General features: G+C 43.3%; 1 protein-coding gene across 12 annotated transcripts in view; it reads right to left on the bottom strand.

Annotated features, from left to right (window-relative positions):
- The window catches only part of Syndig1 (synapse differentiation inducing 1), a 203701-nt gene that overhangs the window by 100833 nt on the left and 77502 nt on the right, over positions 1-25366 (bottom strand). For all 12 annotated transcript variants that reach the window (XR_005501940.2, XM_017591918.3, XM_039105481.2 and 9 more), the window contains one exon: positions 4910-5047. Coding sequence is in view for 11 of the 12 variants with exons in the window: in XM_017591918.3 (XP_017447407.1) it covers positions 4910-5047 (138 nt within the window). In the remaining variant the exon portion in view is untranslated. The remainder of the gene's footprint in view (positions 1-4909; positions 5048-25366) is intronic.

Below are 25366 nucleotides of genomic sequence, written 5' to 3'. Positions count from 1 at the left end.
TAATTATTGCTCTAATGTTGCAGTTAGTAAAGGAAAGAAGCAGTTTATGAAATGAAATGAAATCAAGGCATAACAAATGCCTCAAAGAGAAGATTCTGCTAGTCACTGCACTTATGCAAACCCATGGGCTGTGATATAGATCCAGAACCAAAGGCCCTGGAGAATATGTCCAGATGCAGTTTCAGGACACCATCTGTAGGGAGCCGTATTGGATTTGGGCCTGCGGTTTTGTGACTGTATAGCTCAAAGTGGCTACGTGACTCTTGGCTGCATGGCCACACATACTCCTCTAAGATGACTGCCATAAAGCCTCGAGATTGTGGGACAAAAGCCTCTCCCATGAATTTACGGCAAAGGAAGATAACATTCACGGGATGCTTCAGCCCAAGCAAATATCAGTTATCTCCTGAGTCAACATCCCGTGTCTCCACTGCCTGACCTCATCATCTACCACCTGACCTCTTTGCCTCCTGCTATCACTGCCTACACCCTCATCTCCCCCTCCTTTGTGTTTCACAAAGGTCACTCCCCCTACCTGAAAGCCTTAAAAGCTGTAGCATTCATCCCAATAAACGAGACCTTGACAATAGAATCTTGCTTGGTCTCCTTCTTCTCTCGCCCCCCCCCCATTGGCCCAAGGGTAGCGCCCCTTCAGAACCCTGAATAACTGGACCCGCTGGACGGGTCAACCATCTGTTCCAAGGGACAGAGTATAGGCCCACAAAGTCAAATACTACCATTTTCCCCCTGGGATCCCTGTGGCAAACATTCTTCAAGTGGGGTTTGGGGGCAGGGGATTGAGGGGGGAGTCCTGTGATTTTAGGAGTGCACGTACATAGATAAGAGTTCTGCTGCAGCAGGTTTCATTTTAAAGGCTAGAAGTGCCCAGCATTTGGCCTTATGTGTCCCTGTGCTTTCTACCTTTTTGAGCTCTGGAAGTTGTTTTAAGCCTTAAAACGTTCTTTTCCACTTCAAGGAGGATATTAATTTTTTTCAGTTTTAGACTTATTGGAGGGATTAAAGAAGATAAAGTGTGGGCATTAATTGTCTTACAGCGGGCACTCAGCAAAATGTGGAGTTTGTATTGCCTCTCAACCTAGGTTGGAAACACCAGTTTCTAATTTGATCTGTGCAGCCCATACCTTTCTTTATAAACTGGTTTATAGAACTGGCTCTCATTAGAGGACAGATGACACCATGAAAATGAAGTGGGCAGAAAGCTCCAGTCCAGGCCCTTGCTCTGCTTCTATATTGAGTCCTTTGTTACATCTCAGGGCACAGTGATAGGCTTCCCTGTCAGACTCTATATCCTGAACCTCCCAAACCCAGCCTCAACCACAACAGGGTATTTGTGACCCTATTTTCCAGGAGATCACTTGGGTATTCACACTGAATGCTGAAGAAATCAGCAGTAAACTCATTTTTTTAAAAAGGCAGGTTCCCGGGCCCCACTCCAGAGGAGCACATCTATGCTGGGAAGGCAGTGTGCTTTCCTAAAGGATTCTCTTCTGAGAGGGACCAGAGCCTTCTTTAGCAGGGGCACATTGTGAGAGGTAGTCTCTGACACACACTGAGCGCTCAGCAGGGTCCCTCCTGTTTGATCTCCCAACTTTCAGAATTCCTGTTCACTTCTTTCTAGGCATCCCCATGCCTCCCTGCAAATCTGCATTGCACGGACAATTGTGGTGCCCAGCAGGGTACTATTGTGCTTTCTGAATTTGCTTCCTCTGGGAAATTGTGGGTGAGAAAATTATTTTGATGCCATGCTCTGGACCAGGAAATAAGCATGGACGGATTTTCCATCAATAAGGATCTGCCTAGAAGAAGACAGAACCCCAAAGGCCCAAGTTTTTAAGACCAGGACAGCCATCCATTCTTTTCATCACTGATTTAATAACCCCGAACCCCCACCTCCGCTTAGCTTCCTCAAAGTCTTGTGTATTTCTGTAACCTCACTGAGTTGTTGCTTTGACAATAGGCACAGTAGAGTTTCTGGTGGATACAGAGACAGTTTTTTTGTGGGAAAGGAACAAGAGAACACAGCAACAAACAGCTCAAGTTGCATATGAATGTCAAAGATTTCTTGCAAGCAGCGCCACAGCCTTGGGGAGCAAGGCTTCAGAATACAGCTGGGCTGGGCTGTAGCTCCCCCCCCCCCGCCCCCACAGGGAGAGGCTCCACAGCTGAGCACTCTGGGGGCCTTGACAACATCTGCAAAGAACCTCCAGAGAAGGCACCGGGCTTCTCCCTCCAGGCCCCAGGATTAGAAGTCCCAGCTGGCAGTGTCCAGGTCAGTGTTGATTCAATTTAGAGCCTGATTCCAAGTGTGTCTGTTCTGTTCCACGCCATGCACTCTCCTCCTGGCAGCTGCAGGCTCTCCTCAAATGGCCTGGAGATTTCTTTCCTGTCTGCAGTTTGGGCCGCAGAGGCATAAACAGAGTGCACAGCAGCCTCCTGGCTGGGCTGAGGTTACGGGAAGGTTTCAGCATGGAAGCCCCATCTAAAAAGCACTTGGACATAGGCCCCTCAAAAGAGACTCCATCCAGACAGTTCTATTGGAAACAGCAGGACAGCTCTGGGTTCAGCAGCAGTGAACCCATTATCTAAGTATAGTGCAGAGGGAGGCTGGGGAGGAGGGAGAGGAGCAGGGACCATCTCGCCCTTCTCCACCAGCACAGATTCATCCCTACCCTCTGCAAGTGTTTGAGCCTTACTTCCAAAAACAAGGTCTCTAGAAGCTGGTACAGAAGGTAAGCTTCATATTTCCTGCCAAACAATAAAAACTATCTTGTCCACTGAATGTATTAAATACCTTAAATCCTTCTAAGAGGTTCCTACCATATAAAGAGCAATTTAATTTGTGAGATGAGATTTTGAATGCTGTAATAACTTTGGCCACAACTTGTTCTACCTAGAAGAGGACAGGGCTTCACTGCACGATATGTGAAGAGGCAGAGACCAACTGGGATGGTCTTATACAGGCAGGAGGGTCACTCACAGTTCTTTTTCCAAAGCCTCATCTGCAGTATGGGCAGTTCCTTTGGAGACCTTGGAGGCCAAGCACCTCTGAGCCTACCTCAACTAGCCCAGCAATATGGCTGGGATCATAGCAGGTATGATGAAGCTGGTCTCTGGTGTGAACACACCCCGCCACCATTCTTCAACGTATGTCATTTATCTAGCGTTCCTAGTACCCTGGGAAGAGGTGACACCTCTGCTTGTGGAACATGAGACAAGAACACCACCCCCCTTCCAAGGCTTGATGTCAAAGCTCAGCTCTGCTTTTCATGCATTGTTGCCTGCGCATCTGCACCCAGGAGAGCCACACACTACGTATTCTGTGATGTCCCAAATTTGAAGTACAAGATTCAGTGTCTGGAAGCAGTTGGTAGCATGTTTAGCTCATGAGACGGAACCACAGAGCCCTTGAAGAGTAAAGAGTTGCCTCTTTTCATTTCACTGTCTTGACCTCCCCTTTATTAGTGAGGCTTATTATCTAACCCAGTCTTAGGTTACTGCTTATATAGGCAGGAGCAAACTGCACTATCCATGGATACCTCAAAGAGGTCTTTCTCCAAACCCTTATGTGAGGTATGAGCAGTGTCTTTGGAGACCTTGATAGCCAAGCTCATCTGAGCCTACCTCATCTCACAATTTCCTGGGCCCAGAATCTGGATATCCACACAAGTTTATACTTGGAAATCATGGTCTGCAGCATTCATAGAGCACATTCACAAAAGAGATATATACATAGACCCTCCGGGCTAGGGCAGGCTCTAGAACAATCTCTCAGAATGACCTTAGGGGTCCAAGATCATTCATTCACTCTAATGCTTATCTTCCCGAATGAGACCAAGGAACAGCACAGAAGAGGCACTGTGCCCTGTTCCCCCCTCCTTGTCTGATTACATAGGTGCCCACTACACCCGACCACATACACACCGTACCTCCTACTTCGTTGATGACACAAAGAGAGCTATGCAAGGGTTCCCTTGCCACAGCAGTCTAAGATTCATTAATTCAGAAGCCATCAAGAAGCAACTACTAGTTTAGGTAGGAAAGCAATGTTCAAGCCAGGAAAAATCTGTTTCAATTATGTCTGTCAGTTGTTTACAGCCTCAGTCTCAGAATTCTCTAAGCAAACAAGGGTATCATGGCCTTCCTAGGGGGTCCTCACCACCTGGACAATCCCCATAGGCACTGGAATCTCTAGTACTCTGTACTGCATGGGGCTGCCTTTCTCCCTATTCTGCTTTGGACAATGGCTATGGGAGGTGGTGATGGTAATTTCATGCTTTAATTAGTGTATATAAATGCCTTTCTTTAATGCATAAGAATAGGAAGGACGTCTCTTTCTTTGCTAGGAAAATTTTCTTTCAAAATGTGGGTTGCAATGGGGTATAGTATACTAAAATGGGCTGGGAATTGGTACCTTCGGAGTCTCCCACTCAGCATGGGTCCACATGGGTTGCTGGGAACCAGGCTCTGTCATATGAATAATTTTTTTAAAATGAGCCTTTAACTAGGAAAACAAATCTCGTTTTTATCCTTCTAGACAGGTTCAATGTTTCCAATGTTATTTCTAATAGGGTCCAGATGTTTTTCCCCACAGTGACACACCAAGCCTCATTTAGAAGTCAAGCCTGCAAATGCCATCTGCCCTCTGGCAGGTTGGATGCCTGCTTTGGTCATCAGTTCTGTTTCTCAAGGCAGTGTCACCTCTATGAGGACAAAACTGAGTCAGCAGGAGGTAAGGCAACCTAACAAGAACCCTACTTGGCACTCTGAGATACTCCAGCTTCTTGCATACACTCACCCCCCCCATTGCAATGGACAAGCTTCCTTGGCAATGGTGTGCTTGTATGAACATCACCCTGTGGTATATATAACCAGCTAATGGGGGCCTTACCTCATGGGACAAGTAGAAGGCCGCGATGCCCAAAGGCCAGAAGCAGCAGAGCATGGAGAAGACACTGAGTCCCAGGTGATCCCGTGGAGGCATCATGAGGAAGTTGTCCTCACTCTCTGTGTCGCTAGAGTAGTCACTCTGCAGAGACAGTGGACAGAAAAGAAGGGACATTAGTTAAAAAGGAGCCAAATGCCACCAGGCTGAAGCAGGCCCTTCCTGGCTGCTGTTCTAGATGATATTGCTGATGGTCATGTGACTGTGATCATCTGCAAGGGTAAACCTCAAACAAGACTGACCAAGATCAGGAAGAGCGAAGGCCTTCCCAGTCCAGAGCTCTTAGACGGAACAATTGTCGTACAAATGGTCCTCCAGCTCACTGTGGTTCAACTTACAGTTTTGTAAAAGTTTCTCATAGCCTTCTCCAGGTATTAAATACACTCGAACTGAGGACATCTTAGACTTACAGTGAGTTTATTTGGGAAGTCAGAGAGGAGTATCCAGTTTCACATAGCTTCAGGATCTTGGTGTGGGGTTATAGATATTAAAAATGATAACCCTGGGGGACATCCAGGAGATATATGCCTTAGCTGCATTTTGCTTTTGCACTCCGTACATGGTGGGGATAGTATGGATGGAGGAAGAACTGCTGTCTCTGGAAACCTTTCAGTTTCCTTTGATTCTGATGTGAGTCAGGATATAAATGGCTCGAGCTCCATACAGATGTGCAGCCTCCCTCACAGGAATCTGACAGCTGTTCTGGGAGAAGCAGACTATAGATGTCGTTCTCCCTTCACTGTGATACAGTGGCCCATGGGATTCTCATAGACCTGGTGAGAATTTCTTAGGAATCTGCTGTTAGGTGGTTTGGTGAGTGGGCTGGGAATACCAGGAAGGATGATTCTAGAACTCAGCAGTGAGAGAACCACTACCTCCACAGCTTGTAGGACCTTGCGTGCCTACTTCCCAGTTGAATACCCCTGGCTAGCTCCACCCACTATTGATTTTTATCTCATCAAAAAACAATGTTACCTTCCCAAACTTTTTATTTCACACAAAGATGGAGCCCTAGCTTACTCCAGACACTGTTTCTAAAAACAAAGCACTAACACATCATTTCCTCCTCAAAGAGGCCGTTATGCTTCAGATCCTGCCACAAGCTGGAGACCATTGAGTATATACATTGGAGCTGGCTGTGGGATGATTCCACTTGACACCTGCCTCACCAGGTACCCATTTATCACAGCAGCCTGCAGCCACTCATAAACAGATGCCAATGGACCTAGGCCCTCCCCCTCCCTGGGACATATGTAGCAGATGTGCAGCTCGGTCCTCCTGTGGGTCCTCCTCACCAGCAACTGGAGTGGAGGCTGCCCCTAATGCTGCTCCCTGTCTGTGGAATCCATTCCACTGGCTGGGCTGCCTTGCCTGGCCTCAGTGGGAAAAGATACACCTAGCCCTGAAGAGACTTGATGCGTCAAGGTAGGGAGATACCCAGAGGAGTCCTCCACCCTCTCAGAGGAGAAGGGGGGATAGAGGAAGGGACTGGAGGGGGGCAGGAGGAGGGCAGCAACTGGTATGTAAAATAAGTAAATAAGTAAGTAAGTAAGTAAATAAATAAATAAATAAATGTAAAAAAAAACCCAGAAAATTGTTCCATTCATAATTTATGTCATAAAACTTCTGGAAACCCTAGCTACCAGGCAGACAGCATTGTCCTGCACTGAGAGGTCAGGAACTGTGTGTGGGAACTTTGTTTCTGTTTAGTTAATAGAGAAAACAAGCAAGGGGCATTGGGATCATTCAATTAACAAGCAGAGATGTCCGGGATGGATGGCCCTGCCATAGAAGCTGATGACCCACTAAGCACACAGGGCTGGTTCTCTCCACCATATACAGGTAGGGCTGAGGGATAGGGGTCGCCTACTTTCAGTTCTCAGAGCAAAAGTCATCTTTGGAGACTATAAGGACAGTTCCTTATCATGTCTCCGTCCTGCTGATCCCTGTTTTCTGCCCAGTTCTGAGTCCCCTGCTTGGTGCAGTCTGCACTCCATGTGTCCAGGACTATACAGTGTTATTTCCACAGAACCACATCTGTGGAATTTCAATTCATTTTATTCTGTACACAACCCCCAATATGGACTCCGGAACAGTAAAGGAAAATGAAAATTACTATCATTATTGCTATCTGAAGTGAAAATCAAAACAGCCGGCAGAGATGCATAATTCATACAAGATTCCAGGGCTGCACTGTCCAGGCCCTGCCTGGCATGGAATCACCCATCAGGATGACGGACACCCTGTGCTCGGTCTGTTCCATGGTATCTTTCCACATTCAGTCCTGTCACCTCTAGGGCTTCTAGATCTTGAAAAGTAGTGAGGTAGAAAAAAAAATCCCTGACCACAAGTGTGTGTGCACTGATGAACTGTACTGCTGGAGGGCACCTCTGCAGGAAGTGCCTGAGAGGGTTAGCCGGTGACAAATCCACCAGGGTCTAAGAGCACACTCACAGGGCAAAGGTCATCTTCTTTCCTCGGGCCTTCACTTTCTCAAACTGCAGATCAAAGCTGTCCTGGTGTGGGTGGAGGTTTTGATTCATGGGCAACAAATTTGTACATGTGTATAGGTTCTTCGCTTTTATGATTTGAGGTTCTGATGTTTAATTTACAAAGAAGTTTGTGCTACTGAGGTCATTGTGTCTCGCGGCAACTCTAGAAATCATTCAGCTGTTACTGCCATTTCCATTTTAGAGTGGGCAAATAAATGTGAGGCTGGGAGAGGTTGACGCCCTTGACAAATGACAACACTGTTCAGACAGCCCCTCTGTTCATTCCAGGCTCTGTGCGGTACTTGAACTCATAGCCAACTGCACATAAAATTGTTTTGTTTCAGCTATGCTTATATTTTCCTTCTCTTTGGCCACCAGGACTCTGACGACCTTGCTTCTTAAATGCTATGTTCCAAGATGGCTGTGGAGGCGTGGCAGTAGGCACAGAGGTACTAAAATTTTTCCAGATAATCAAGGCTGAGACCTGCTGCTTAATTACACCCAAGCATGCTAGTCTCTGGCTTTACCTATCTCTGTAGAATTACAGCACGGTCCCTTATGCAGTAAAGAAATGGGTTTCAGGACAATAAGTGTTTTTGCACATTCTTAACTGAGCCACATATTGAAGTTACAGAGTTGCTCTTGCATGACGCTGAAATAATTAATCAGTATGATTAAAATGGATTTTCAAAATTCAAGAAAAATGACAGAGAAAATAAGAACATCATGGCTTGTAATGCGTCCCTTTGCTCAACCCTCTGTAGGGTCCTCGTGAGTTTAAGTGGCCACAGGCATCGAGCCACCAAGACATGTGCAGATTCCTTCACCCAAGTAAATGAAATACACAGCACCACCCACACAGAACAGATGTGGCTTGTAGGGCAGCTGTCTTTTAAATCCCCTTCCAAGGGCACTGTCTGGGAACATCTGCAGCAAACGGGAAACACTTGCAGAACTTCAGGATTCATGCGGTGTCTCCCAGTGAGCTGCACAAAGTAAGGCAAAGGTACTGGCTCTGCAACCTGGGCCTGCTGATTAGCGGATCCCCTGCCTGGCATATCTCCCTGCTGGGCTGATGGGTCGCAAGCCTCCTGTTACTTTTTTCATTGCTAAATAGTCATAAGGTCAATACTGGTGCTGATTTTCATTAAATTCCATACTCACTGTAGCAATGTGAGCGAGCACTGCTGGCTGTTTCTAGGGGGCAAAGGTCGACCAAGCCCTGTCTCTTTGACTACTTCCAGGAGTCACCAGTGTGGGGACCTGGAGTCATCCTCCTTCTTCCACTCGGCTATCTGGACAGGGAGGTAACCACTTGGTCCTTAAAGGACCTCTGAGTGGGTTCATTATATTGAGCCAGCAGCTGCTAGCGACGTAAGCCTATATAAACCTGAATCACTTAGAATTAAACACAACCAGCAACTGATTCCTTGCTTTTACTACACATTCAACTCATTGCACAGTATTCAGTGTCTAACAGACTTCTCCCATGAACACACAGACCTCATTTCCTCAATTTATATAGGTATTGTCCCCTAAAATACTATTCCTCATCAGAAATTCCCCAACACTCAACAGACTGGCTCAATTTTCCTTGGCAGAATCCTCTCCTACCCAGAAATTCTCTGCGGTGCTGGACTCTACTAATCTCACTTGTTCTGAGCACCAGGCAGGCAGATGACAGGTATGTCCTGGCACAGAGAGAGCTTGGTGTACTTTTCTGGATGAAGAACACATCTATAGCCATAGCCAGGAAAAACAAACTAGTTCAACTGAGAAATGTCTCCATCAGATTGGTCTAAAGACGAGTCCGTGGAGTATTTTATTAATGATTGAGGTAGGAGGTTCCAGCCATTGCCGGTGGTGTCACCCCTGGGAAGGTAGTCCCCGGTTGTATAACAGAACAAGTTGAGTGAGTTGTGGAGAATAAGATGATAAGCCACATTCCTCCATGGTCTCTGTTTCAGTTTCTACTTTGAGTTTCTACCTAGAATTCCCTTCAAGATGGTCTAAACGCTGATGAAATAAAAGACGAAATTAACCCTTCCCGCTGGCTTTTGGTCTTGGTAGTTATCATAGCAATAGAAACAAAACTAATACAAAGTGCCTGTTTTCTGTGTTACTCCAACTCAGGTCACGTTAAAAACCATTGTGTGGTAGCTGCGTGGCTCAGAGATCTGCTGTCTCAAAAACACAGAATACAATGAAGTCTCATTTCAGGTCTGAGTACAATCGTCCTGAATAATTCATTAATCGTCTTGGCCATATGTTAGGAACGTGTTTAGTTTCCACTATTTGGGCCCATCTTGCGCAGGCAGAGATTGAAACTGTATCATGAGGTGGTGAAGTAGAAACAAATGTAAACCCACCACAGGCTAGGTACGTGTCTCAGCCAACTCCCTGGGGTTGATCCCCAGCACTGTGCAAACCGAGCATGGTGGATCCTCTTCCTGTTTGCAGTTGGGCTCCAAGACGAACTTTTATAAGACAGATAACAATTATACATCAAGTTTGGAAATGAGTACATTAATGCACTACTTAGAAGTAAATCTCTTCTTTTTCTCAGTAACATCTAGTTCAATGGTCCTTGAATGACTCTTGTATTCCTTGAGAAGACTTTCTGTACTTTTAGGAGACACTAACCTGATTAAAACCCTGAAATATGAAAATACATTTTTATGAATGATGAGAAAATAAAGTTAACGTAGAACAAAACCAAATAAAAGCGTAAGCGACTGAAAGGGATGGGATGAAGTCTCTGCTGCCTACTGTCCGGGCCTTGTCTTGCAGGAGATGAGGCATCGAGTCCTGCCATCTTGCTTATCACTGACCCCCATCATCTGGAGGCTCTCGGTGTGATTCAGAGACAGACAGAGCTAAGGTAGGCAGAGAGACAGGAAGAAGTTAGGGCACAGTTTTTGACCTGTGGGTCTTGGCTCCTTTGGGATTCATGGATCAGATATTCTGCATATCAGATACTTATATTACAGTTATTAAGTAGCAATGAAGTAATTTTATGCTTGGGGTGATGACAGCACCAGGAATTGTATTATTGAGCCGCAGAATGAGAAAGGTTGAGAACTACAGGATGTGGGTAAGGAAAGCAGCTTCACTAGACAGCAGGAAAGAAGCGCCACACTGGTCTGTAATACTGGGTTACATACCTGTTGGTGATGGAGTAACTGGAAAGACCTGAAGAACATTTACCAGCAAACTGTGGAGTGACTGACATAGTGTATTATCTAGTGTGCAAATGTGTAGCTGAGGATGAAGCCGGAACACGCTACTGTGTGGCTCACCTCCAGAAGCAGTGCCCTGAAAACAAGTTATTCATATTTTGGCCTAGTTTAGTTTTGTTCCTCTTGGCTACAGCCCTTTAAATTCTAGCTTCTGACTCTCTCAGCTCCCTGTGCAGATCATACTCCCATGGATCAATATGTTTTGCATGAGGTTTCAGTTCCTCATGTAAAATTCTTGCTTAGCCTTTTGGAGCAGGCACCAGGTCTTGAAGAGAGCTGTAAATAGCTGTCGTTCCCACCTACTTGGTCAAAGACATGCCTGAAGCTATGGCACCAGGCAGAGGGTCACATGGGAAAGGCTGTAGTGAGAGGAACTTGTACATGCATGAAATGTTTAAAAGGGAAACTTCTTTTAATAAGCATTTGTTCTGGGGAAAAAAAGCAAATCCAATTCTCATTTGAGAAGTGTCTGGTTAAGGCCTTTGGAATCTGATGTTCTGAAAGCATGAGCCAAATGAAACATAACTCATTAGGATTCATCCCTGGTGCAGCTTCTGGTAAGACTTTAGTCATGGAGGTGGAGCAAGATGATAAGGCATAGAATTGTGTTAGAGGGCTACTGCTCCAGATACATGTAATACTCATTTAAATGCTTATTCTCTGATTAGCTACAAGTATGTGACCAATGGTTTGATTAAGATAAGAAGCCCCACCTACCTGTAAGACAATGTTTCTGCTATTCTTCCTGAGGCCTGGGAAGGCAACTTGGGCAAATACTATCATTAGACCCTAAGGCCAATCATGGTTTGTGATCATAAGAGTTCAGGTGCAGTCATTCTCTTGCAAGCTTGCAGCTTGGGTGGTGTATTGATTACTTATCTTAATGCTGTCATAAAATAACTGAAAAGAAGCAAGTTAAGGAAATAGAGGTTTCAGGAAACTGACTCTGTGATGATGAGGGGGCATGGAAACTGGAGTGGCTCAGTCTCTGGTGGCAGGAGTTTGTGGCTATCACTTCCTATGTCTTGGCAGAGGAGGAAACAACCAAGTCTAGAAAGAGGGCTAAGCTATAACCTTCAACAGCTCTCCTTCCAGTGACCCCCTTCTCCAGCTAGGTTCTATCTCCTAAAATTTCTGTAGACTCTTTAACAGGGCCACTAGGTAAGGACCAAGTGTCTAAACATGTGGTCCTGGAGATATCTCACATTTAAACACTAACAAGGATATCTCCCCAAAAACCATATGCTATGAACTCCATTCCAAAGTCAACTGTCGATGGCAGTAAGAGAGTGGGAAGAAGTCCAGCTGCACCATCTGGAGGTGGGAATGACTAGGAATAGATAAGGCCAATAGGGTGGAGTCACCATTAAATCCAGGTGGCTTTTTAAGAAGAGACCAAAAATGATCAATATACTCCTTGACTCTTCCCAAGGGATACCCTATTCTGACTAAGCATTCTGCCATCATGGTGCTCACTGTCAGGTGGGGCTCCTCTGCCTGTCCCCAGGAACTATAGGACATAGTAAGCCTGTTGTTTGTTTGGCTTTTTTTGTTTGTTTGTTTTTTACATAATTTACCCAGTCTGCATGGCATAGTTATTAGCAATAGGAGATGAGGTAATGAGGGAGCAACTCTAGGAAATGAGTTGTGAAGAAAAGTGAAGAACTACTAGAGACTACAATCAGTCATGGGCATCTGGAGCATCTTACAGGACACACAAGGATTAGCTTATTGGGGAATAGGCTGCCGTAAAATTTATAGGGCAGATAAATAGAAAGATAAATAGAGGTCAGGCAGAGGACCTCAGCTGCAAGAGTGATACTGAGAGAGAGAAGGAGGAACTAAGCGTGCCTCCTCAAACTCTGTGGAGAATCTAGGGGTGTTGGATACCCTGAAACCTCAACTAGGGCATCCTCTATGTAACAAGACTACCAAAGTCAGGGTAACCTTGAGAGATGAAACAAATGCACAGACCATGGTCAGGCAGCATGGAGAACCATCACCATTGCCAAGAAAATGGGTGCACAGTATAAACACAAGTGTGTTTTTAAAAGTCAAATCAGCCCATCCTAGACATGGTGTGAAGGACACAGCAAGATTCAGATAAAGGAGACCAGGGCATAACAGGAGAGCAATGCATGTGGTGTCAGGTACCAAAGAGGCCTGGGACAATTGGCTAACTCTGATACCTATTACTATACAAAGTGCACACAGGCCTCTGGGCTCCTTTAGTATCCATGGCACCTCTCTCCAGCCCATGAGCTTTGGTTCCCTTCCCTCTATAAAACCTGGCCATTTGGGCCATGTGTTCTTTTAGTCTCTTGGCTCTCTTGATCTGCTTGCTTCCTTTTCTCTTGCCCATGTCCCCTTTCCTCCTCTTTCTCATCTCCATCTCTCTGCTCCCATGGCCCAATATTTTCCCTCATATCTACAATAAAATCCTTCTCCTCAACCATACTTTGGAGCGGCCATGTCCTCATTTCATTAATGTGGCAATGGAAATGGTTTTTTTCTTTATTTTATTGTGTGTGTGTGTGTGTGTGTGTGTGTGTTTGCAATGGTCTTTTTTTCCCTCCATCTTTATTAAATTGGGTATTTCTTATTTACATTTCAAATGTGATTCCCTTTCCCGGTTTCCAGGCCAACATCCCCCTAACCCCTCCCCTCCCCTTCTATATAGGTGTTCCCCTCCCCATCCTTCCCCCATTACCAACCTCCCCGAAACAATCCCATTCACTGCAGGTCCAGGCTTGGCAGGATCAAGGGCTTCCCCTTCCACTGGTACCCTGACTAGGCTATTCATTGCTACTTATAAATGTGGAGCCCAGAGTCAATCTATGTATAGTCTTTGGTTAGTGGCTTAGTCCCTGGAAGCTCTGGTTGGTTGGCATTGTTGTTCATATGGGGTCTCAAGCCCCTTCAGCTCTTTCAGTCCTTTCTCTGATTCCTTCAGTGGTTTCTTGCTGGCATTCACCTATGTATTTGCCATATTCTGGCTATATCTCTCAGGAGAGATCTACATCCGGTTCCTGTCAGCCTGCACTTCTTAGCTTCATCCATTTTATTGAGTTTGGTGGCTGTATATGTATGGGCCACATGTGGGATAGGCTCTGAATGGCCGTTCCTTCAGTCTCTGTTCTAAACTTTGCCTCCCTATCCCCTGCTACGGGTATTCTTGTTCCCCTTTTAAAGAAGGAATGAAGCATCCACATTTTGGTCATCCTTCTTGAATTTCATGTGGTCTGTGCATCTTGGGTAATTTAAGCATTTGGGCTAATATCCACTTATCAGTGAGTGCATACCATGTGTGTTTTTCTGTGATTTGGTTACCTCACTCAGGATTATATTTTCTAGTTCCATCCATTTGCCTATGAATTTCATGCAGACATTGTTTTTGATAGCTGAGTAATATTCCATTGTGGATGTACCACATTTTCTGTATCCATTCCTCTGTTGAAGGATATCTGGGACCTTTGCAGCTTCTGGCTATTATAAATAAAACTGCTATGAACATAGTAGTGCATGTGTCTTTGTTGTATGTTGGCGCATCTTTTGGGTATAGCTGGGTCCTCAGGTAGTTTAATATCCAATTTTCTGAGGTCTGCAACCCCACCAACAATGGAGGAGTGTTCCTCTTTCTCCACATCTTCACCAGCATCTGCTGTCGTCGGAGGTTTTTATTATTTCTGGTTATAGACACAAACTCAGAGTATGCTGTGCTATTCAGTTTTCTCTCACTATAATAAAATATTTGAGATAACTTACAAACAGGAAAAGTATACCACGGCTCAGTTTTAAAGGTTTCTTTTCAGTAGAGCTTGTGGCAAAGAAGTACATCATGGCAGAGTATTCTTGCTTACCTCACGAGCCAGGAAACAAAAAGGAAGGTGGGGGTATCAGGGACTGATTGGCTCTTTAAGGACACACCCCCCGATGACTTACAGGATTCCTTAGTTTCCACCATCATAGTATACTGCCACAGTGGGGATCAAGCATTTGATGCATGGTTTTTGGAGAATACGAAACAAATACAACAAACATCAGGTTTTAAGAAGAAAATGAGAGTTCATTCGGGTGGCCACTACCATAGTATATGACTTGTGTGCAAAGGAATCAGCACGTTCAAAAGCCTTAGGTTGATAGTGGGCTCAGGACTGGATAGTTAGAGGGAATACAGCACGAGGTAGGATGGAGTAGTGCCTACATCGAGCCCAAGTCACAAGTCAACCACATCCGACTGCTAGAGAAAATCAGGAATCTACTACATCACCTTAAATAACAGGGAATACTCAGAGGGTTGCTATCACAGCTGCAGGCCAAGCTATTCACTGTCAAAGAAGTAAACAGCTGTGCACCCCAGCTTATGTCTGCATCACTTGCGCGGGTGATTCTGTATAGCATACAATAACTACATACATATTTTCTAAGACAAATGCATATCTCAGAATTTCTTAACTCTAGTTTGTTGTATTTGTCTAGGGAACTCAGAACATTAATCTACTCCTTATGGTTTTCCACATAGAAACTTTAAATCCCACCACATAGGCAGGTAACCTGTTTCTCACCCCTCCTAGACATGTTCTCTTCCTGAAAGCCAAGTCCTAAAGAGAGAAAAGCTATAGGTAAGGCAAGTGACTAATGTTACTTATAGGCATCGCTTATTATCCAGGCCCATTGTTCTTCCAGATGCCACTTATCCAATAATGTCATCTGGCCTCAGACCTGAATTACAAGAAAGCATGGTGTCTCTTAGTCTAGTTTGGTGATATCAATCTTGAACACACTTACCTGTGACACTGCACCTCCTTCTCCCTCATTGGGAACCTTAAAAGAACAAGCTCGGTTCTCCTCACACAGGCTGAAGCTTTCACTTCAGACTCCAGCACACTGCCAACCTTTAATGAACCCTGCCTGCAGACATGATGAGTAGCTGTGGCACTTGATGAGACTGCTAGGGCATGGGCCGATGAGATGCCAATCAGAGCAATCTTTAGGAAGATTGTCAAGATATAAGAAAGCTACAGCTTTTAGCTCTTGGCCTCACAATCCCAGTTCTAGAAAGTTATCTAGAAGATGTGACATTAAAAAAAAGATACACAAACACAAGATGTTTTCATTGCAATGTTAGGTGTAACTACATGATGTTGGGAATAACTGAACTTGGATGCTCATTCAAACAAGGGTGATGTTATGTTGCGTGACTCTTCCTGGATAGACATTAGCAACTGTCTGCGCATGCTTAAGATAGGGAAATGGCAGACATAAGAATGGATTCTCCCTAATTCTAGCTTGGTGAAGCAATGAGTTTGTTCGAATAGTCACTTACAGAAGCATGCATGGGTAACACAGGGGCAGCTGAATCACCCAAAAGTCAAGTCACAGTGAATGCTGAATCATAAAGTCTGCATGCCTGAGGCTCCCTGTACAATCTTCAGATACATCCGCCGCTCAGAGTGTCTTTCTCACCAGCAGTGGTTACTGAGTATATGACCTTGGCTAGAGGCATTGTGACTGTCTGAGCTTCTTATAGGTTCGCTTCTCACTCCAGAACAGAATGTTTCAATTTTGAAAGAATAGCCATAGGTCAGGTGGGTAGATGAACAGTGCTGCATGTAGCCCCACAGAAGAACATAATGAAGCTTGTAAAAAAAAAAAAACAAGGGCAGATGAGACCAGAAGGGAATATAGATAGATACCAATCCATAAAAAGATTTTAAAAAAATCACAAATCTGTGTCTCATAACACCAGTCAGTGACGACTCCACATACAGTAACAGTCCCATAGAATACCATTCTGAGTGACGTTGGTTTGTTATCAGTCCAGCCGATAAAGTTTGCATGGTGAAATTTCCTCTGGTTACTAAGTGTGTGAACATGCATGTTTCTGTGTAATATATGTAGAGTATACAAGCACAAGCATCACGCTTCCATGCTCAGTCTGCTGAGAAGCTATGTCTCCCAGAGTATGAGTGAATGCATGTATTCACAGCCCTTGCTTTCTGAATATAATTTTCCAATGAAGAGAAAGGGCTGATTTTAGACTGGGGCTGGCAATGTATAAGAAGCAACCTGAACAGCAGGGTATCAGAAGTATCAGAAACCCGTTTGAAGAAGCTCTTTTTGTCTAAAAGAATAAAGTGAGCATTACAAACACACAATAAATCCTGACAGCGGTACTTTGAATGCATAAGAATTGATGGTCTACACCAAAACAAAGTTATACATGGTTGAGAAAACATATACAGAGGGAAATGCTCTTCCCTATGGTACATCACCTACCCACAAATATTACAGGAAGCACGGTCAGCGAGAAATCTGGCAGTCACCAAAGGAAGCAGTCAGAACTACCCACACTAGCAAAAAGGTAAGTAAATATTACTGGCCCCCTGACTGGTCTTACTAGGAGAGGTGGTATCATTTTTATATCTTAAGTTCAATTATATAGAGTAAATCAGACAAGCCTAAGCATACAGCTGGCCTGCAATGTAGCTGACCCATATTCTGCAGAAGTCAAGGTCATGACCAACCGGGACAGCAGAGCTCTTCCTTATTGAGGAATACAGCAGGGCTATGACAGTATATGCAGTGTGGAAGCTGCATGTGAATTTCCTTTCCTTTGCTACACAAGCAATACAGAAACAATGAAAAAAAGTGCACTTTATAGACTAGAAAGATAGGAAAGAGTACTGTAACTGGTAATTTCATAATAATTTTATTCTTAGTGTATGTGTGTCTTTGCCTAGAGACACCACATCTGTACTTTTCCAAAGAGTGCCGAAAAAAAATACATGTTTATAGATAAGATGGCAAAGCCAGAATGAGAAGATGAAGGCCAAGGAAAATGGAGACGAACTAATAGAAATTGGCTGCATTAGTCCTGCGACTCTCCGTCTGCAATCGTTTTAAACATAAAATGTCAAAAATCCTTCCTAAGTGTTCTATTTCAGTAGAAAAATTATACTTTAAATTGAATTCTTTTCCTTTGGGGATTAAGCATTGCATATATTTTTCCCTCTTCTGATTGTGCTTTAATGAAAATGCTGATGTGGACACCACTGGAAAAATGGGAAAAAAAGCTGAATTCCCTTTTATGAACATGAAAATTTATTTAGCATTGCAATCTGGCATCCCATCTTGTTTGTCCTTTTCGTGTTTGCAAAAGGAAGCTACTAAGTGGTCTTTAGTCCAAACATCTGTTCTCAAGAACATAAGACATCAAACACTTCCAATAGATAAGTTTGAGCCAAACAAACCAAAGGGGGCCCTTGGGGTCAAGAAGACTTATTAAAGGGCATAGCGAATGAGCACCCAGTGTAGGGCCAGCAAGAAAACATCTGTTAATGCATCTGGAAGAGAACTGCTCTTTTGAGCCACAGGATGCTGGGTGAATGTTCATCCTCTGTTGCCTAACAGTTCTTTTCTTTCTTTCTTTCTTTCTTTCTTTCTTTCTTTCTTTCTTTCTTTCTCTCTCTCTCTCTCTCTCTCTCTCTCTCTCTCTCTCTCTCTCTTTCTCTCTTTTTCTTTTTCCTAACATTCTATTAGTATGAACTATAGGGAATTTGCCAGAATACTAGGAATGTAACTGTAGGCTGCAGAGTAAGGAGTGTAGGCTGGGATCTGCATAGCCACATAGCAAGCCAGCCCTCCCTAGAACTCAGGGCAACCTTAAACTTGGGAACCTTAAACTCAGCTACACACAAGTATTATCTTTTCAGTAATAGTCTCTTTGCCCTGAAATGGAACAAAATTATTCCAAATGACCTGGGAAACGAACACCACCGTGTCCCTCTCTTTACAAGACCTTTGGTCATTTTTACAAATATATTTTCCCCAGCCCTGTCTTCTGCCGCAGGGTGACAGCTCCTTTGCTTGAGATGAGACACTCATTGTGTTTGGTCAACAGCAGGGGAACAGCAGATCCCTGCCAGAGCGGTCTAGTGTCAGTTCACTCTCTCCAAATTCTAGGGACCTGCCAGAGTCACCGCTATGAACAGTTTTAGAATTTGGGATCTACAGTTTCCATCTCAGCTACTCCTAGGCAAGCCACACACGGCATATGGAGGGTCCTATACTCCAGAAGACCCAGATATACTTAGCCATCTTCCCTCTCAGCCCCACCCTTCTCTTCTGACCAATGAGCCACATACACCACAAGGACAAAGCACCCACAGTATACATTGGCTCCTAAATTTGTGAGAATTATTTTCTAAACCAGCAGCTGCTTCTGAGAAAGCACCAATTACAGTAAACCTTTGTGTTCATCAAAAGGGCCAAGTGTTCTGTTTACTTGTGTATCAACCATTTTAAACAACTCTCTAACTTACATTTTTCTTAGGTTATCTGAAGTTCTGTGTGATTCAAAGGAAAGAATTCATTGTCTATGTGGTTAGAATTTGAAGGCTATAAGATGAATATTAAAATTCAATAACAATCACTTTATTTACATGTATCTCTGAGAGTGCATAAAGTATTTAAAGTACACAAACTGCATATATACTTGGAAATAGTATGTATTCACTTCGAAATAACTTGTATATTTATATATATACACTTTGAAATAATTTTAGACACTCATACAAATTTTAAAAATAGAACATAGTTCCTGTAGAAGTTGCAAAGATAGAACAGAGTCCCCACATGCCCTGACTTATGCCTTACATAACCACAGTCCAATGATCAAAGCCACACAATGACATCAGCTCCAGTACCTGTGACTCAGTGCTGGCCTGACTGAAGCTGCCTGCTGTCTACTCTCTTGTATCCGTCATGATGGTTCTGTAGATTCAGGCACTCACACAGGCTTATGTAACCACTGAATAATCAAGAGAGAATGATTTCCAGGGCTCTCCCTCATCTACCGGCTTCATCCCGGCTCAGCCTCAGCGACTGACTATCCTTGAACTACTGTCTGTTCTTACAATGCTGTCTTTTGGGGATGCCATTCAATGGGGATCATACAACACAAAATCTTGTGAGACAGGCCTTCTACAGTTAGTGTAACACTCCCAGAATACACTCAGGTTTCTGGGCGTATCATTCCCTTCCTCCTGCTATCTAATAATCCATGAAAAAGAAGTACTACAATGTATGTATTCATCCCTCCACTGGAGATCAGTTGGCTGCTTCTAGTTTTATATTATTCAAAGTAAACATTTGGGCTAAATTTACTCAGATGTTCATGTAGATAAGTGATTTTATTTCCTCAAACACACACATACAAAACTACTTACTCAGACAGGATTAGTTGAACTTCTAAGAAGCAAACACATTTTTAGAGTGGCTGAAGTATGTTGCATTTCCATCAGAAACAGGTGGAACTGTTAGGTTAGAGATCTTAACCTTGCTGAATTCAAGGCTGTTCCTCTCCCTCTAAGACCCCACCAAGCTGTCTACAATAAAATGCTCTAAGTCTTCTAAGACACTTGCAAACTCATCAAGGGCCTCATCATGCCTAATTATTTCTATGAGCCTGTAACTCTCTTAATAAAATTAGACTAAAAGTTGATTTTATGTCACTTTTTGTTTGAGTCTTCAGCAGTTTTCAACACTGTTTATATAGCATTATCACCACCAACACCTTGTGTTGTTGTCAGGGCTCTTCTCTTCTCTTCTCTTCTCTTCTCTTCTCTTCTCTTCTCTTCTCTTCTCTTCTCTCTCTCTTTCCTCCCTCCCTCCTTCCCTCTCTCTCCCTCTTTCTTTCTTCCTTCCTTCCTTTCTTCCTTTTTCCTTCCTTCCTTCCTTCCTTCCTTCCTTCCTTCCTTTCTTTCTTCCTTTCTTCCTTCCTTTCTTCCTTTCTTATTTTTTCTTTTCCATTCTTTTTGATGCTGTTCACCCTAATAGATATGTAGCGATATCTAATCATGGATTTTCTATGGGCTTTCCTTGTGGCTGAGGATATTGGACATCTTTCGTGTGTGTTCATTTGCCATTTATTTATGCTATTTGATTCTGTCTTTAAATATTTTGCCCATTTTTGACTAAATAGTATGGCTGCTTACATTTGAGTTGAGAGTAATTTATATATACTCTGCTAACATGCTAACATGGTTAGTTTAATTGTTAGCTTAACAGAATTGAGAATCGTCTTGGAACAAAGTTTCAGGGAGGGCCTCTCTAGATAAAGTTGGCCTATGCCATACCTGTAGGAAATTGTCCTGATAGTATTGAGGTGTGAAGATCCAGTCCATTGTGGATGGCCCCATTCCCTAGGCAAAGGATTTGGAACTATGTAAGAATGAGGAAATCAAGCTGAGCACAGGCATTCCTGTAATCATTGCTTTCTGTTCCCAACTATGGATGTGACAAGACCAATTCACTCATGTTCCAGGCACTGTGTATTCCCTGCTATGATGAACTATAACCAAAAGATATGAGCTAAGACAAACCCTTTCTTGCCTAAATTACTTTTCTGAGAGTATTTATCACAACTAAAGAAAAGAAACTAATAAATCTTCATACACATGCTGTGTTGGGTATGTATTTTTTTTCAAGTATTCTCACATACTCCAGAACTCGTTTTAATATCAAATTGGTAGCAACTTTTGTGGAGTTAAAAATTAATCTGGTAATGAGAGTGAGGAGTGGAATAAAGAGACAGAAAGTTGAAGTATATGGTAAGCTTTATGAAAACGTCTTTGTAAAACCTGTACTTACGTACACTGAATCCATATCAATAAAAATCTAAAAAAAAAATAATTTGGATTTTGGTTTTGGTACCATATCTAAAACCCTTTTATCTAATACTTATGTTACAGAGAATTTCTATGTTTCTTCCAAAGTTTCATGGACCTATGTTTTCATATGTGGATGTGATGAACCATTTATTTTCAGAGTTCCTATATGTTTGTTTAGTAAATCACTTCATCTAAAAGAGCAAATCCACTTGCCCACCTAACTCCTAATGTGAAAAACACCACTAAAGTCAGTGTAGGATAAGTTTGAAGCAGGTTAGAATAGGTTAGTTAATAAATGGCAGAAAAAAACAACTACCCATGATACATTTTGCACCAACATATATTTTGAATAGATAAGACACAACAACACTTAAAGGAATCCTATAGCAAATGCCCTTGTAGCTGCCATTCAGATGCTTCAATTTGTCTCACCACATGTCTGCCAATCTGCTCACTTTTCTACCCCCTCTTTTCTTCTTTTTAGTTTTCTAGAAGCAAAAAAGCACTGAGAGCTATAGCCATTTCCCTGAACTCTTGTACTGATTCAGCCAATTTCTATCAGTTTAATCTTAATATACAAAGTGGGGCATCAAAGTTCCATTTGTCTCTTCCTAGTTGTAAGACCTTTGGATCAATCACCAAGTTCCTTGGTGTGAATTGTCCTTGTGGTCATGACACCATGATGTTTCAAGGCATCAGGAATATTATGCCTAGTTGTATATGTGAACGTAACATGCAGACAGGGTAGAAAAGCAGTGGCTGGAATGTCTACTTGTCTATGATTCTATAGGACGTAATTGTTTTCCTTCAACACATAGCCTAGTTCTTATCTAGTGGAATACTCACAGCCAAGGGTAAAGAGGGACAGTTTATCAGTTTGCAGAAATTCCAGTATTCCACTGCCTAGGGACCAATCTGGTTTTATTTTATGCTTACATGCTGTCAATAGGTTGGCTGTAGCAGAAGGTGAGTACATCTCTCAGACAGAATATGAGGCTATTCATCTCATAAGTGGGTTGCTGGCACATAGATCTTCTTTTGTGCCCCTTAAAAGCTCCTAGACTTCAGAGCTAGTTCTGGACCCAGATGACCCCCAGAGAACTGGACTTGTCTGGTGTTGCTGTTGGTGACTGATGCTGCTGCTGAGAAGGCATTATGAGCAGTTGGGACAAAGCTGCCTTCTATTCAGATGAACACAACTTATGTTAAAGCATGTCATTATCTCAAAAAGAATGTCAAGAAATTCCTCAACTTTTTCTTCTGCCTTTACTAGCACACTGAATATTATGACTATCTTTAGCCATCACCTCTGAAAACACATCTTGAGTATGTATAGAAATACACGTAGTTCTTCTTACATTTTCATTTTATAATAAAAATTGCTGGTTTATAAAGACAGGAAAGTTTTGGAGGATGAGAGTTCAAACAGCATCTCTGGTGAGGGCTCCTGTCTTCATAATGCCATGGAGGACAGGTCTATGGTGTGAAGGACATCCATGATGAAGTAGGAATCCAGACAGTGGGAAGGTCTTCCTTTTTTATGATAATCCTCTCTTGAGAACCGAACCAGTGCAATGAGAGCCATTTAACTCTTCTGAAAGTGACACCTTCATGGTCTAAGCGCTTCCACTAGTCACACTTCTCACATTAGCACATGGAGAATTAAGCTGCTGAAACACAAATTGTATGGACCACATCCATCCAACCCATGGCGATTATCTGTTGAGATGCTGATGTACAGTTTCAGCACCCAACAGGACAGGATATGCCTCTTGTTTGTTTGTTAGGTGCGTGTGTGTGTGTGTGTGTGTGTGTGTGTGTGTGTGTGTGTGTGTGTGTTCCTCTTAAAACTCTCCTAGAAGTCCCCATTATTTTTGCTTTAAGTTCTGATAACCCAAACTTCAGTTTTTCACAGTAGGGAGAGATCCTAAGTGTGACAAAGAAAATTGTACTTATGGAGAGACAGTAGTCAGTCCTATAATCTCCAACTCTTGGAAGTCTAAGGGTCTAACACCACTCCCAGCCCATGTTAATGTCAGATGGGCTTGATGTTACAAGCCGACTATTGTACCTGACCCAGATGGCCCAATATACTATCCAAGGAAGAAACCATGTTGAGTTCACTTGATGAGCCCATGTATGGCTTCCTAGTCATCCCCTGAAGCAAAATTAGAGCACCTGCCTCTAGCAGCTGCCATAAACATCAAATATCTAAAATGGAATTAGTCACAATTCTCTAAGCTCAGAGAAACACCATGTAGCGGATTTGAATAATCTGTTAACAGCCAATATCTCAACACAGAAACTAGGACTTGGAGGGCATGTACCATGTTCATACCATGTTCACAGCAGGTTCTTAGTAAGCAGCATGAATTTCTAAGACCTTCAGGGCAGATGCTTGCCTAGGGTTCCTGTAGATTGCCCTCCTTCTCTCTGTCCCTCCCTCCCTTCCTTCCTCTTTACCTCACCCCCCCATCTCCTTCACTTCTCTTTCACCCTTTAGTGTACAGTAACCACCACCTCATTTCATACTTTCTACCACCAGCCTCTCTGAGACAGAGATTGTTTCACAATCCTCCATGCTATGTTCCACAGAGTTAAAGTTGGGCAGGGAACGTCACACCTGAGACTTTAAGGTTGCAATAGCACAGTGCTGCTGAATGAACTCCACTGACTGTTCCCTTGCTGCCTGCAGTCCATTGGTTTCATGGCTGCACTGACTCCCCACATTGGCCTTGCAGGCGCTCACCTATCTAACTAACAGAGGGATTTCTAAGTGCTTGTGCTCTATACAAGGCACTGATCTATACTGGCTCTTTGCTTACAAGTGCACTTCAGGTGCAATACAAAAACCTGCTATAGACTCTGGAGATGTTTTCCAATTAACACCAGTGACCCACAACATGAACTTTGTGTCCTGAACATGTGGGTTTTAAATTAGATGGTGGATGCATTTCCTCCCTGGGTCTCGCATTTCCCTGGTGACTAGTTCAAGAGAAACAATGTGTTTTTTTTCCCTAGATGAAAAAGGAAAAGCAAAAACCTTTTTTCCAGGATCTATAGGAAACTCCAGCTTCTAAACTATCCAGACTCCCTGTTATTCCTTTGGCCTCCACTTGTGAGTTAAAACATAGCCCTCATTAAAGGAAGTCCAGAAAAGAGCCGCTCAGCATGGATCTTTCTCTCACCTTTCTGTTCCCATATGGTACGCTTCCTTTTAAGAAAACAGCAGCCATGCAGGCTGCAATGCATGAAGGACAATCTCTATCTCCAAGACCTAATGGTTTTAACAGGCAAACTTCTCAAACAAAACACAGGGAGGAGGTGTCCCTTCTTACAATTTCAAGAGTCTAACTTTTAAAAATTTAGAGTACCGACCCTAGGTCTGTATCACCATTCACTGTTCCCTCCTAAATTTCATCTGTCCCTAGCCCCAATCTAAGCAACATGGACTGCTTCAGATGCACATTTCTTTTATGTTGCCAGAAGATACCATGATATGATCTGTGAGAGGAGAAAAGAATACACACTAAGCAAAACATGTGCTCTTTGGTAAATTTATTGATGGACTTCATGGCGCTTTTGTCAATAGTATGGTCAGTCTGATCAGTAATGTCTAATTCGTAATATGAAGATATGTTTGTCTTCATTTTCTGGCCTATGTTTATGTGCATAGTGTGTATGCTTATACACATATTCAAACATGTGTGGGTACACGCAGGTAGAGGTCTGAGGTTGGCATTGGGTATCTCTTCCCTCACGGTTGAGCCAGTCCCCCCCCACACACACACTAATCCTGGAGTGTGCCATTTTAGCTAGTCTGGCTAGCCATCTCTCAAGGATCGCCTTCTTCCCATCTTTGTGCTGAGATCATGGGTAGACTGCCACACCCACTTGGCTTTTAAGTGGATTCTGGTTGTCCTCATGCTTGCAGTGCTTTACCCACTGAGCCATCATCTTTAATGACATCTTTGAATTCAAAGAATGATCTTCTATTGA

The sequence above is a fragment of the Rattus norvegicus genome, chromosome 3, assembly GCF_036323735.1.
Source record: "Rattus norvegicus strain BN/NHsdMcwi chromosome 3, GRCr8, whole genome shotgun sequence".
Taxonomy (NCBI): Eukaryota; Metazoa; Chordata; class Mammalia; order Rodentia; family Muridae; genus Rattus; species Rattus norvegicus.
The sequence above is the reverse complement of the archived record's forward strand: the minus strand, read 5'-3'. Positions and strand labels throughout refer to the sequence as shown.